This window comes from Panulirus ornatus, chromosome 65 (assembly GCF_036320965.1).
Source record: "Panulirus ornatus isolate Po-2019 chromosome 65, ASM3632096v1, whole genome shotgun sequence".
Classification (NCBI taxonomy): domain Eukaryota; kingdom Metazoa; phylum Arthropoda; class Malacostraca; order Decapoda; family Palinuridae; genus Panulirus; species Panulirus ornatus.
This window is the reverse complement of record NC_092288.1, coordinates 22,089,821-22,104,142: the sequence shown is the minus strand read 5'-3', so window position 1 is coordinate 22,104,142 and position 14,322 is coordinate 22,089,821. Positions and strand designations below refer to the sequence as shown.

The window sequence follows — 14,322 nt, the reverse complement described above, 5'->3', positions numbered from 1 at the left end:
GAGTTGATAGAGATGCTCTGTGGAAGGTATTAAGAATATATGGTGTGGGAGGCAAGTTGTTAGAAGCAGTGAAAAGTTTTTATCGAGGATGTAAGGCATGTGTACGTGTAGGAAGAGAGGAAAGTGATTGGTTCTCAGTGAATGTAGGTTTGCGGCAGGGGTGTGTGATGTCTCCATGGTTGTTTAATTTGTTTATGGATGGGGTTGTTAGGGAGGTAAATGCAAGAGTCCTGGAAAGAGGGGCAAGTATGAAGTCTGTTGGGGATGAGAGAGCTTGGGAAGTGAGTCAGTTGTTGTTCGCTGATGATACAGCGCTGGTGGCTGATTCATGTGAGAAACTGCAGAAGCTGGTGACTGAGTTTGGTAAAGTGTGTGGAAGAAGAAAGTTAAGAGTAAATGTGAATAAGAGCAAGGTTATTAGGTACAGTAGGGGTGAGGGTCAAGTCAATTGGGAGGTGAGTTTGAATGGAGAAAAACTGGAGGAAGTGAAGTGTTTTAGATATCTGGGAGTGGATCTGTCAGCGGATGGAACCATGGAAGCGGAAGTGGATCATAGGGTGGGGGAGGGGGCGAAAATTTTGGGAGCCTTGAAAAATGTGTGGAAGTCGAGAACATTATCTCGGAAAGCAAAAGTGGGTATGTTTGAAGGAATAGTGGTTCCAACAATGTTGTATGGTTGCGAGGCGTGGGCTGTGGATAGAGATGTGCGCAGGAGGATGGATGTGCTGGAAATGAGATGTTTGAGGACAATGTGTGGTGTGAGGTGGTTTGATCGAGTGAGTAACGTAAGGGTAAGAGAGATGTGTGGAAATAAAAAGAGCGTGGTTGAGAGAGCAGAAGAGGGTGTTTTGAAATGGTTTGGGCACATGGAGAGAATGAGTGAGGAAAGATTGACCAAGAGGATATATGTGTCGGAGGTGGAGGGAACGAGGAGAAGAGGGAGACCAAATTGGAGGTGGAAAGATGGAGTGAAAAAGATTTTGTGTGATCGGGGCCTGAACATGCAGGAGGGTGAAAGGAGGGCAAGGAATAGAGTGAATTGGAGCGATGTGGTATACAGGGGTTGACGTGCTGTCAGTGGATTGAATCAAGGCATGTGAAGCGTCTGGGGTAAACCATGGAAAGCTGTGTAGGTATGTATATTTGCGTGTGTGGACGTATGTACATGTGTATGGGGGGGGGGGGGTTGGGCCATTTCTTTCGTCTGTTTCCTTGCGCTACCTCGCAAACGCGGGAGACAGCGACAAAGTATAAAAAAAAAAAAAAAAAAAAAATATATATATATATATATATATATATATATATATATATATATATATATATATATATATATATATATATATCAATTGGGAGGTGAGTTTGAATGGAGAAAACCTGGAGGAAGTGAAGTGTTTCAGATATCTGGGAGTGGATCTGGCAGCGGATGGAACCATGGAAGCGGAAGTGGATCATAGGGTGGGGGAGGGGGCGAAAATTCTGGGGGCCTTGAAGAATGTGTGGAAGTCGAGAACATTATCTCGGAAAGCAAAAATGTGTATGTTTGAAGGAATAGTGGTTCCAACAATGTTGTATGGTTGCTAGGCTTGGGCTATGGATAGAGTTGTGCGCAGGAGGATGGATGTGCTGGAAATGAGATGTTTGAGGACAATGTGTGGTGTGAGGTGGTTTGATCGAGTGAGTAACGTAAGAGTAAGAGAGATGTGTGGAAATAAAAAGAGCGTGGTTGAGAGAGCAGAAGAGGGTGTTTTGAAGTGGTTTGGGCACATGGAGAGAATGAGTGAGGAAAGATTGACCAAGAGGATATATGTGTCGGAGGTGGGGGGAACGAGGAGAAGAGGAAGACCAAATTGGAGGTGGAAAGATGGAGTGAAAAAGATTTTGTGTGATCGGGGCCTGAACATGCAGGAGGGTGAAAGGAGGGCAAGGAATAGAGTGAATTGGAGCGATGTGGTATACCGGGGTTGACGTGCTGTCAGTGGATTGAATCAAGGCATGTGAAGCGTCTGGGGTAAACCATGGAAAGCTGTGTAGGTATGTATATTTGCGTGTGTGGACGTATGTATATACATGTGTATGGGGTTGGGTTGGGCCATTTCTTTCGTCTGTTTCCTTGCGCTACCTCGCAAACGCGGGAGACAGCGACAAAGTATAATAAAAAAATAATATATATATATATATATATATATATATATATATATGACAGCTAGAGAGTGAGTGTGAACGAACGGGGCCTTTGTTGTCTTTTCCTAGTGCTACCTCGCACACATGAGGGGGGAGGGGAATGTTATTCCATGTGTGGTGAGGTGGCGATGGGAATAAATAAAGGCAGACAGTATGAATTATGTGCATGTATATATATGTATATATCTGTGTGTGTGTATATATGTGTACATTGAGATGTATAGGTATGTATAGTTGCGTGTGTGGACGTGTATGTATATACATGTGTGTGGGGCTGGGTTGGGTCATTTCTTTCGTCTTTTTCCTTGCGCTACCTCGCAAACGCGGGAGACAGCGACAAAGCAAAATAATAATAAAAAAATATTCTTTATTATTAATTTGCATTGTCACTGTCTCCCGCGTTTGTGAGGTAGCGCAAGGAAACAGACTAAAGAAATGGTCCAACCCACCCCCATACACATGTATATACTTACACGTCCACACACGCAAATATACATACCACTTCAAAGCACCCCCCTCTGCTCTCTCAACCACGCTCTTTTTAGTTCCACACATCTCTTCCACCCCTACACTACTTACTCGATCAAACCACCTCACACCACATATTGTCCTCAAACATCTCATTTCCAGCACATCCACCCTCCTGGGCACAACTCTATCCATAGCCCACGCCCCGCAACCACACAACATTGCTGGAACCACTATTCCTTCTAACATACCCATTTTTACTTTCCGAGATAATGTTCTTGACTTGTACACATTCTTCAAGGCTCCCAGGATTTTCGCCCCCTTCCCCACCCCATGATTCAATTCCGCTTCCATGGTTCCATCCGCTGCTAGATCCACTCCCAGATATCTAAAACACTTCACCTCCTCCAGCCTTTCTCCATTCAAACTTACTTCCCAATTGACTTGACCCTCAACCCTACTGTACCAAACAACCTCTCTCTTATTCACATTTACTCTTAACTTTCTTCTTTCACACACTTTACCAAACTCAGTCACCAGCCTCTGCAGTCTCTCACATGAATCAGCCACCAGTGCTGCATCATCAGCGAACAACAACTCACTCACTTCCCAAGCTCTCTCATCCCCAACAGACTGTACACTCGCCCCCCCTCCAAAACTCTTGCATTCGCCTCCCTAACAACCCCATCCATAAACAAATCAAACAACCAAGGAGACATCACACACCCTTGCTGCAAACCTACATTCACTGAGAACCAATCACTTTCCTTTCTTCCTACACGTACACATGCCTCACATCCTCAATAAAAACTTTTCACTCCTTCTAACAACTTGCCTCCCACACCATATATTCTTAGTACCTTCCACAGAGCATCTCTATCAACTCTATCATATCCCTTCTCCAGATCCACAAATGCTATATACAAATCCACTTGCTTTTCTAAGCATTACTCACATATATTCTTCAAAGCAAACACCTGATCCACACATCCTCCACCACTTCCGAAATCACACCGCTCTTCCCCAGTCTGATGCTCTGTACATGCCCTCACCCTCTCAATCAACACCCTCCCATATAATTTACCAGGAATACTCAACAAACTTATGCCTCTGTAATTTGAGCACTCACTCTTATCCCCTTTGCCTTTGTACAATGGCACTATGAAAGCATTCCGCCGATCCTCAGGCACCTCACAATGAATCATACATACATTAAATAACCCCACCAACCAGTTAACAATACAGTCACCCCCTTTTTTAATAAATTCCACTGCCATCCAAACCCGCTGCCTTCCCGGCTTTCATCTTCCGCAAAGCTTCCCCCCCCCCCGTTCACCAAACCATTTTCCCTAACCCTTTCACCCCGCACACCACCTCGACCAAAACACCCCATATCTGCCACTCTATCATCAAACACATCCAAGAAACCCTCAAAATTCTTACTCCATCTCCTTCTCACACCGCCACTACTTGTTGTCACCTCCCCCCTAGCCCCCTTCACTGAAGTTCCCATATATATATATGGAGCGGGGGGCTGGAAATCCTCCCCTCTCGTTTTTTTTTTTTTTAATTTTCCAAAAGAAGGAACAGAGGGGGCCAGGTGAGGATATTCCAAAAAAGGCCCAGTCCTCTGTTCGTAACGCTACCTCGCCAACGCGGGAAATGGCAAATAGTTTAAAAGAAAGAAAATATGTATATATATATATATATAATATATATATATATATATATATATATATATATATATATATATATATATATATATATATATATTTATATATATATATATATATATATATATATATATATATATATATATATATATATATTTTTTTTTTTTTTTTTTTTTTTTATACTTTGTCGCTGTTTCCCGCGTTTGCGAGGTAGCGCAAGGAAACAGACGAAAGAAATGGCCCAACCCCCCCCCCCCATACACATGTACATACACACGTCCACACACGCAAATATACATACCTACACAGCTTTCCATGGTTTACCCCAGACGCTTCACATGCCTTGATTCAATCCACTGACAGCACGTCAACCCCTGTATACCACATCGCTCCAATTCACTCTATTCCTTGCCCTCCTTTCACCCTCCTGCATGTTCAGGCCCCGATCACACAAAATCTTTTTCACTCCATCTTTCCACCTCCAATTTGGTCTTCCTCTTCTCCTCGTTCCCTCCACCTCCGACACATATATCCTCTTGGTCAATCTTTCCTCACTCATTCTCTCCATATGCCCAAACCATTTCAAAACACCCTCTTCTGCTCTCTCAACCACGCTCTTTTTATTTCCACACATCTCTCTTACCCTTACGTTACTTACTCGATCAAAGCACCTCACACCACACATTTTCCTCAAACATCTCATTTCCAGCACATCCATCCTCCTGCGCACATCTCTATCCATAGCCCACGCCTCGCAACCATACAACATTGTTGGAACCACTATTCCTTCAAACATACCCATTTTTGCTTTCCGAGATAATGTTCTCAACTTCCACACATTTTTCAAGGCTCCCAAAATTTTCGCCCCCTCCCCCACCCTATGATCCACTTCCGCTTCCATGGTTCCATCCGCTGCCAGATCCACTCCCAGATATCTAAAACACTTCACTTCCCCCAGTTTTTCTCCATTCAAACTCACCTCCCAATTGACTTGACCCTCACCCCTACTGTACCTAATAACCTTGCTCTTATTCACATTTACTCTTAACTTTCTTCTTCCACACACTTTACCAAACTCAGTCACCAGCTTCTGCAGTTTCTCACATGAATCAGCCACCAGCGCTGTATCATCAGCGAACAACAACTGACTCACTTCCCAAGCTCTCTCATCCGAAACAGACTTCATACTTGCCCCTCTTTCCAGGACTCTTGCATTTACCTCCCTAACAACCCCATCCATAAACAAATTAAACAACCATGGAGACATCACACACCCCTGCCGCAAACCTACATTCACTGAGAACCAGTCACTTTCCTCTCTTCCTACACGTACACATGCCTTACATCCTCGATAAAAACTTTTCACTGCTTCTAACAACTTGCCTCCCACACCATATATTCTTAATACCTTCCACAGAGCATCTCTATCAACTCTTATCATATGCCTTCTCCAGATCCATAAATGCTACATACAAATCCATTTGCTTTTCTAAGTATTTCTCACATACATTCTTCAAAGCAAACACCTGATCCACACATCCTCTACCACTTCTGAAACCGCACTGCTCTTCCCCAATCTGATGCTCTGTACATGCCTTCACCCTATCAATCAATACCCTCCCATATAATTTACCAGGAATACTCAACAAACTTATACCTCTGTAATTTGAGCACTCACTCTTATCCCCTTTGCCTTTGTACAATGGCACTATGCACGCATTCCGCCAATCCTCAGGCCCCTCACCATGAGTCATACATACATTAAATAACCTTACCAACCAGTCAACAATACAGTCACCCCCTTTTTTAATAAATTCCACTGCAATACCATCCAAACCTGCTGCCTTGCCGGCTTTCATCTTCCGCAAAGCTTTTACTATATATATATATATATATATATATATATATATATATATATATATATATATATATATATATCACATGTTTACCAAATGGCGTTCTAGCTTCATCTCTTCGATGTATATCAACTGACTGTTATATTCCTCTCTTGTGTCTCCCCTGATGATGTGATTATTACACGAAAGTGCACTTGGGAACTTTTCGTGTTTCATTTTCCTCATGGACTCATAGGAATATATATATATATATATATATATATATATATATATATATATATATATATATAGTTTTTTTTTTTTAACTTTGTCGCTGTCTCCTGCGTTTGCGAGGTAGCGCAAGGAAACAGATGAAAGAAATGGCCCAACCCACCCCATACACATGTATATACATACGTCCCCACACGCAAATATACATACCTACACAGCTTTCCATGGTTTACCCCAGACGCTTCACATGCCTTGATTCAATCCACTGACAGCACGTCAACCCCGGTATACCACATCACTCCAATTCACTCTATTCCTTGCCCTCCTTTCACCCTCCTGCATGTTCAGGCCCCGATCACACAAAATCTTTTTCACTCCATCTTTCCACCTCCAATTTGGTCTCCCTCTTCTCCTCGTTCCCTCCACCTCCGACACATATATCCTCTTGATCAATCTTTCCTCACTCATTCTGTCCATGTGCCCAAACCATTTCAAAACAACCTCTTCTGCTCTCTCAACCACGCTCTTTTTATTTCCACACATCTCTCTTACCCTTACGTTACTTACTCGATCAAACCACCTCACACCACACATTGTCCTCAAACATCTCATTTCCAGCACATCCATCCTCCTGCGCACAACTCTATCCATAGCCCACGCCTCGCAACCATACAACATTGTTGGAACCACTATTCCTTCAAACATACCCATTTTTGCTTTTCGAGATAATGTTCTCGACTTCCACACATTCTTCAAGGCTCCCAGGATTTTCGCCCCCTCCCCCACCCTATGATCCACTTCCGCTTCCATGGTTCCATCCGCTGCCAGATCCACTCCCAGATATCTAAAACACTTTACTTCCTCCAGTTTTTCTCCATTCAAACTTACCTCCCAATTGACTTGACCCTCAATCCTACTGTACCTAATAACCTTGCTCTTATTCACCTTTACTCTTAACTTTCTTCTTTCACACACTTTACCAAACTCAGTCACCAGCTTCTGCAGTTTCTCACATGAATCAGCCACCAGCGCTGTATCATCAGCGAATAACAACTGACTCACTTCCCAAGCTCTCTCATCCCCAACAGACTTCATACTTGCCCCTCTTTCCAAAACTCTTGCATTTACCTCCCTAACAACCCCATCCATAAACAAATTAAACAACCATGGAGACATCACACACCCCTGCCACAAACCTACATTCACTGAGAACCAATCACTTTCCTCTCTTCCTACACGTACACATGCCTTGCATCCTCGATAAAAACTTTTCACTGCTTCTAACAACTTGCCTCCCACACCATATATTCTTAATACCTTCCACAGAGCATCTCTATCAACTCTATCATATGCCTTTTCCAGACCCATAAATGCTACATACAAATCCATTTGCTTTTCTAATTTTTTTTTTTTTTTTTTTGCTTTGTCGCTGTCTCCCGCGTTTGCGAGGTAGCGCAAGGAAACAGACGAAAGAAATGGCCCAACCCACCCCCATACACATGTATATACATACGTCCACACACGCAAATATACATACCTACACAGCTTTCCATGGTTTACCCCAGACGCTTCTCATGCCCTGATTCAATCCACTGACAGCACGGCAACCCCGATATACCACATCGCTCCAATTCACTCTATTCCTTGCCCTCCTTTCACCCTCCTGCATGTTCAGGCCCTGATCACACAAAATCTTTTTCACTCCATCTTTCCACCTCCAATTTGGTCTCCCTCTTCTCCTCGTTCCCTCCACCTCCGACACATATATCCTTTTGGTCAATCTTTCCTGACTCATTCTCTCCATGTGCCCAAACCATTTCAAAACACTCTCTTCTGCTCTCTCAACCACGCTCGTTTTATTTCCACACATCTCTCTTACCCTTACGTTACTCACTCAATCAAACCACCTCACACCACACATTGTCCTCAAACATCTCATTTCCAGCACATCCATCCTCCTGCGCGCAACTCTACCCATAGCCCACGCCTCGCAACCATACAACATTGTTGGAATCACTATTCCTTCAAACATACCCATTATTGCTTTCCGAGACAATGTTCTCGACTTCCACACATTCTTCAAGGCTCCCAGAATTTTCGCCCCCTCCCCCACCCTATGATCCACTTCCGCTTCCATGGTTCTATCCGCTGCCAGATCCACTCCCAGATATCTAAAACACTTCACTTCCTCCAGTTTTTCTCCATTCAAACTCACCTCCCAATTGACTTGACCCTCAACCCTACTGTACCTAATAACCTTGCTCTTATTCACATTTACTCTTAACTTTCTTCTTTCACACACTTTACCAAACTCAGTCACCAGCTTCTGCAGTTTCTCACATGAATCAGCCACCAGTGCTGTATCATCAGCGAACAGCAACTGACTCACTTCCCAAGCTCTCTCATCCCCAACAGACTTCATACTTGCCCCTCTTTCCAAAACTCTTGCATTTACCTCCCTAACAACCCCATCCATAAACAAATTAAACAACCATGGAGACATCACACACCCCTGCCGCAAACCTACATTTACTGAGAAACAATCACTTTCCTCTCTTCCTACACGTACACACGCCTTACATCCTCGATAAAAACTTTTCACTGCTTCCTACAACTTGCCTCCCACACCATATATTCTCAATACCTTCCACAGAGCATCTCTATCAACTCTATCAAATGCCTTCTCCAGATCCATAAATGCTACATACAAATCCATTTGCTGTTCTAAGTATTTCTCACATACATTCTTCAAAGCAAACACCTGATCCACACATCCTCTACCACTTCTGAAACCACACTGCTCTTCCCCAATCTGATGCTCTTTACATGCCTTCACCCTCTAAATCAATACCCTCCCATATAATTTACCAGGAATACTCAACAAACTTATACCTCTGTAATTTGAGCACTCACTCTTATCCCCTTTGCCTTTGTACAATGGCACTATGAACGCATTCTGCCAATCCTCAGGCACCTCACCATGAGTCATACATACATTAAATAACCTTACCAACCAGTCAACAACACAGTCACCCACTTTTTTAATAAATTCCACTGTAATACCATCCAAACCCGCTGCCTTGCCGGCTTTCATCTTCCGCAAAGCTTCCAGTACCTCTTCTCTGTTTACCAAATCATTTTCCCTAACCCTCTCACTTTGCACTCCACCCCGACCAAAACACCCTATATCTGCCACTCTATCATCAAACACATTCAACAAACCTTCAAAATACTCACTCCATCTCCTTCTCACATCACCACTACTTGTTATCACCTCCCCATTTGCGCCCTTCACTGAAGTTCCCATTTGCTCCCTTGTCTTACGCACTTTATTTACCTCCCTCCAGAACATCTTTTTATTCTCCCTAGAATTTAATGATACTCTCTCACCCCAACTCTCATTTGCCCTTTTTTTCACCTCTTGCACCTTTCTCTTGACCTCCTGTCTCTTTCTTTTATACGTCTCCCACTCAATTTCATTTTTTCCCTGCAAAAATCGTCCAAATGCCTCTCTCTTCTCTTTCATTAATACTCTTACTTCTTCATCCCACCACTCACTACCCTTTCTAATCAACCCACCTCCCACTCTTCTCATGCCACAAGCATCTTTTGCGCAATCCATCACTGATTCCCTAAATACATCCCATTCCTCCCCCACTCCCCTTACTTCCATTGTTCTCACCTTTTTCCATTCTGTACTCAGTCTCTCCTGGTACTTCCTCACACAAGTCTCTTTCCCAAGCTCACTTACTCTCACCACCCTCTTCACCCCAACATTCACTCTTCTTTTCTGAAAACCCTTACAAATCTTCACCTTAGCCTCCACAAGATAATGATCAGACATCCCTCCAGTTGCACCTCTCAGCACATTAACATCCAAAAGTCTCTCTTTCGCGCGCCTGTCAGTTAACACATAATCCAATAATGCTCTCTGGCCATCTCTCCTACTTACATAAGTATACTTATGTATATCTCGCTTTTTAAACCAGGTATTCCCAATCATCAGTCCTTTTTCAGCACATAAATCTACAAGCTCTTCACCATTTCCATTTACAACACTGAATACCCCATGTATACCAATTATTCCCTCAACTGCCACATTACTCATCTTTGCATTCAAATCACCCATCACTATAACCCGGTCTCGTGCATCAAAACCACTAACACACTCATTCAGCTGCTCCCAAAACACTTTCCTCTCATGATCTCTCTTTTCATGCCCAGGTGCATATGCACAAATAATCACCCATCTCTCTCCATCAACTTTCAGTTTCACCCATATTAATCGAGAATCTACTTTCTTACATTCTATCACATACTCCCACAACTCCTGTTTCAGGAGTACTGCTACTCCTTCCCTTGCTCTTGTCCTCTCACTAACCCCTGACTTTACTCCCAAGACATTCCCAAACCACTCTTCCCCTTCACCCTTGAGCTTCGTTTCACTCAGAGCCGAAACATCCAGGTTCCTTTCCTCAAACATACTACCTATCTCTCCTTTTTTCACATCTTGGTTACATCCACACACATTTAGGCACCCCAATCTGAGCCTTCGAGGAGGATGAGCACTCCCCGCGTGACTCCTTCTTCTGTTTCCCATTTTTTTAGAAAGTTAAAAAAATACAAGGAGGGGAGGATTTCTGGCCCCCCGCTCCCTCCCCGCTTTTCTAAGTATTTCTCACATATATTCTTCAAAGCAAACACCTGATCCACACATCCTCTACCACTTCTGAAAACACACTGCTCTTCCCCAATCTGATGCTCTGTACATGCCTTCACCCTCTGAATCAATACCCTCCCATATAATTTACCAGAAATACTCATCAAACTTATACCTCTGTAATTTGAGCACTCACTCAAATTTGCCTTTGTACAATGTCACTATGCATGCATTCCGCCAATCCTCAGGCACCTCACCATGAATCATACATACATTAAATAACCTTACCAACCAGTCAACAATACAGTCACCCCCTTTTTTAATAGATTCCACTGCAATACCATCCAAACCTGCTGCCTTGCCGGCTTTCATCTTCCGCAAAGCTTTTACTACCTCTTCTCTGTTTACCAAATCATTTTCCCTAACCCTCTCACTTTGCACACCACCTCGACCAAAACACCCTATATCTGCCACTCTATCATCAAACACATTCAACAAACCTTCAAAATACTCACTCCATCTCCTTCTCACATCACCACTACTTGTTATCACCTCCCCATTAGCGCCCTTCACTGAAGTTCCCATTTGCTCCCTTGTCTTACGCACTTTATTTACCTCCTTCCAGAACATCTTTTTATTCTCCCTAAAATTTAATTCTTTATCACCTCTTGCACCTTTCTCTTGACCTCCTGTCTCTTTCTTTTATACATCTCCCATTCATTTGTATTTTTTCCCTGCTAAAATCGTCCAAATGCTTCTCTCTTCTCTTTCACTAATAATCTTACTTCTTCATTCCACCACTCACTACCCTTTCTAATCTGTCCACCTCCCACGCTTCTCATGCCACAAGTATCTTTTGCGCAAGCCATCACTGCTTTCCTAAATACGTCCCATTCCTCCCCCACTCCCCTTACCTCCTTTGTTCTAACCTTTTTCCATTCTGTACTCAGTCTCTCCTGATACTTCCTCACACAAGTCTCCTTCCCAAGCTCACTTACTCTCACCACCCTCTTCACCCCAACATTCTCTCTTCTATTCTGAAAACCCATACAAATCTTTACTTTAGCCTCCACAAGATAATGATCAGACATCCCTCCAGTTGCACCTCTCAGCACATTAACATCCAAAAGTCTCTCTTTTGCGCACCTGTCAATTAACACATAATCCAATAACGCTCTCTGGCCATCTCTCCTACTTACATACGTATACTTATGTATATCTTGCTTTTTAAACCAGGTATTCCCAATCACCAGTCCTTTTTCAGCACATAAGTCTACAAGCTCTTCACCATTTCCATTTACAACACTGAACACCCCATGTATACCAATTATTCCCTCAACTGCCAGATTACTCACCTTTGCATTCAAATCACCCATCACTATAACCCGGTCTTGTGCATCAAGACCACTGACACACTCATTCAGCTGCTCCCAAAACACTCACCTCTCATGATCTTTCTTCTCATGCCCAGGTGCATATGCACCAATATTCACCCATCTCTCTCCATCAACTTTTAGTTTTACCCATATTAATCTAGAATTTACTTTCTTACATTCTATCACATACTCCCACAACTCCTGTTTCAGGGGAAGTGCTACTTCTTCCCTTGCTCTTGTCCTCTCACTAACCCCTGACTTTACTCCCAAGACATTCCCAAACCACTCTTTCCCTTTACCCTTAAGCTTCGTTTCACTTTTACTTCTCCATTATTCCTTACACCATACCTCTACTTCTCCCTGATCCTTACATTCACAAGCACTGCAAAATGGTTAGAGGTTTCAAAGAATCCACTCGTGACTCACATTTAGGACAGCCTTTCTCAATCTTTCGTCCATTGCCAAATAGTCATTCAAAGCATTTTGATCTCTTCCATAACTCTTCATCCATGTATATATCTGGATCATCTTTTGCTGAAAAAGGTGTTTGCAAGAAATAGACCCCTGTCAGCACAAATATCCACAGGATAACTATCACTCTCATTTAGGCTAGGCACTCCCCATTTACCAACTATCTCACCAATTTCATCACATCCCACTTTTGCATTTATATCACTCAATGAATATTTTCTCATTTCCATCTTATTTTTGTTTAGTCTTTTTTCAGATGACTATGGGTAAATACCAGAAGAAAACACCCAGTTTATGTCTTCCTTGTCCTGTTTGTCTCACTGTATTGTGCTCATCAATTTACATTAGTTAGTGCTCAAAGATATCTCCACTCTGAGGCTGTACTTAGTCTTTATGTAATATTTACAACCTTTACTTGCAATGGTCTTCAAATATTTGCAGAGTTCCTAATGGATCTGCTTCAAGACTAGACCGGTGAATTTTAATTTCTCATTATATATAACTAAGGCACTGCGTACTTTGCGCATATAACTAAGGCACTGTGAACCTTGTTCATATGAAAGCAGATTCTTCCATTGGAGACTAAAATGTGACCTATTATGTAGCTTTCTGACATGTAATTTTAATATGATTTTATTCAGATATTAAACACATGCGTGACCTTTGTAACTTAATTTAAAAAAGTAGTATTTTGCAGGAGGAAGTCCATCACTAGAGGAGCTATGGGATGGTGATGACAACCTGAAGTGGAGAACTTTCCTTGACTGTGTCCATCCAGTATTGAATGAAACCAAGATCCGTACTCTCCCTCCTCACCTTATTGTGCCAGTTGCAATTCTCTTCTATTTACAGGTTAGTTAGGTTATTAGTTACAAGAGGGCATCTCACACTATCGTATATGAGTGTGACATGTAGAAAGGTGGATCAGAGGAATGTGAAAAGTACAGGAAGATGTTTCAGGTGAGGAGTATGGTTGTATAAAACTATGGTATAACTTGAGAGAGATATACTACTAGGAAAGAACTGATGAATAAATCCACTCCCAGATATCTAAAACACTTTACTTCTTCCAGTTTCTCTCCATTCAAACTTACCTCCCAATTAAATTGTCCCTACTGTACCTAATAACCTTGCTCTTATTCACATTTACTCTCAGCTTTCTTCTTTCACACACTTTACCAAACTCAATCACCTGCTTCTGCAGTTTCTCACCCGAATCAGCCACCAGCGCTGTATCATCAGCAAACAATAACTGACTCAGATGACTGGGAGATGTATAAAAGAAAGAGGCTGGAGGTCAAGAGAAAGGTGCAAGAGGTGAAGAAGAGGGCAAATGAGAGTTGGGGTGAGAGAGTATCATTAAATTTTAGGAAGAATAAAAAGATGTTTTAGGGAGAATAAAAAGATGTGTGTGTATGTGTGTGTAT

General features: G+C 42.5%; 1 protein-coding gene across 1 annotated transcript in view; it reads left to right on the top strand.

The window, feature by feature from the left end:
• LOC139746586 (constitutive coactivator of peroxisome proliferator-activated receptor gamma-like) overlaps positions 1-14,322 on the top strand; it is a 98,694-nt gene that overhangs the window by 39,803 nt on the left and 44,569 nt on the right. Inside the window, exon 3 of the mRNA XM_071657979.1 lies at positions 13,593-13,747. Coding sequence (XP_071514080.1) covers positions 13,593-13,747 — 155 coding nt within the window. The remainder of the gene's footprint in view (positions 1-13,592; positions 13,748-14,322) is intronic.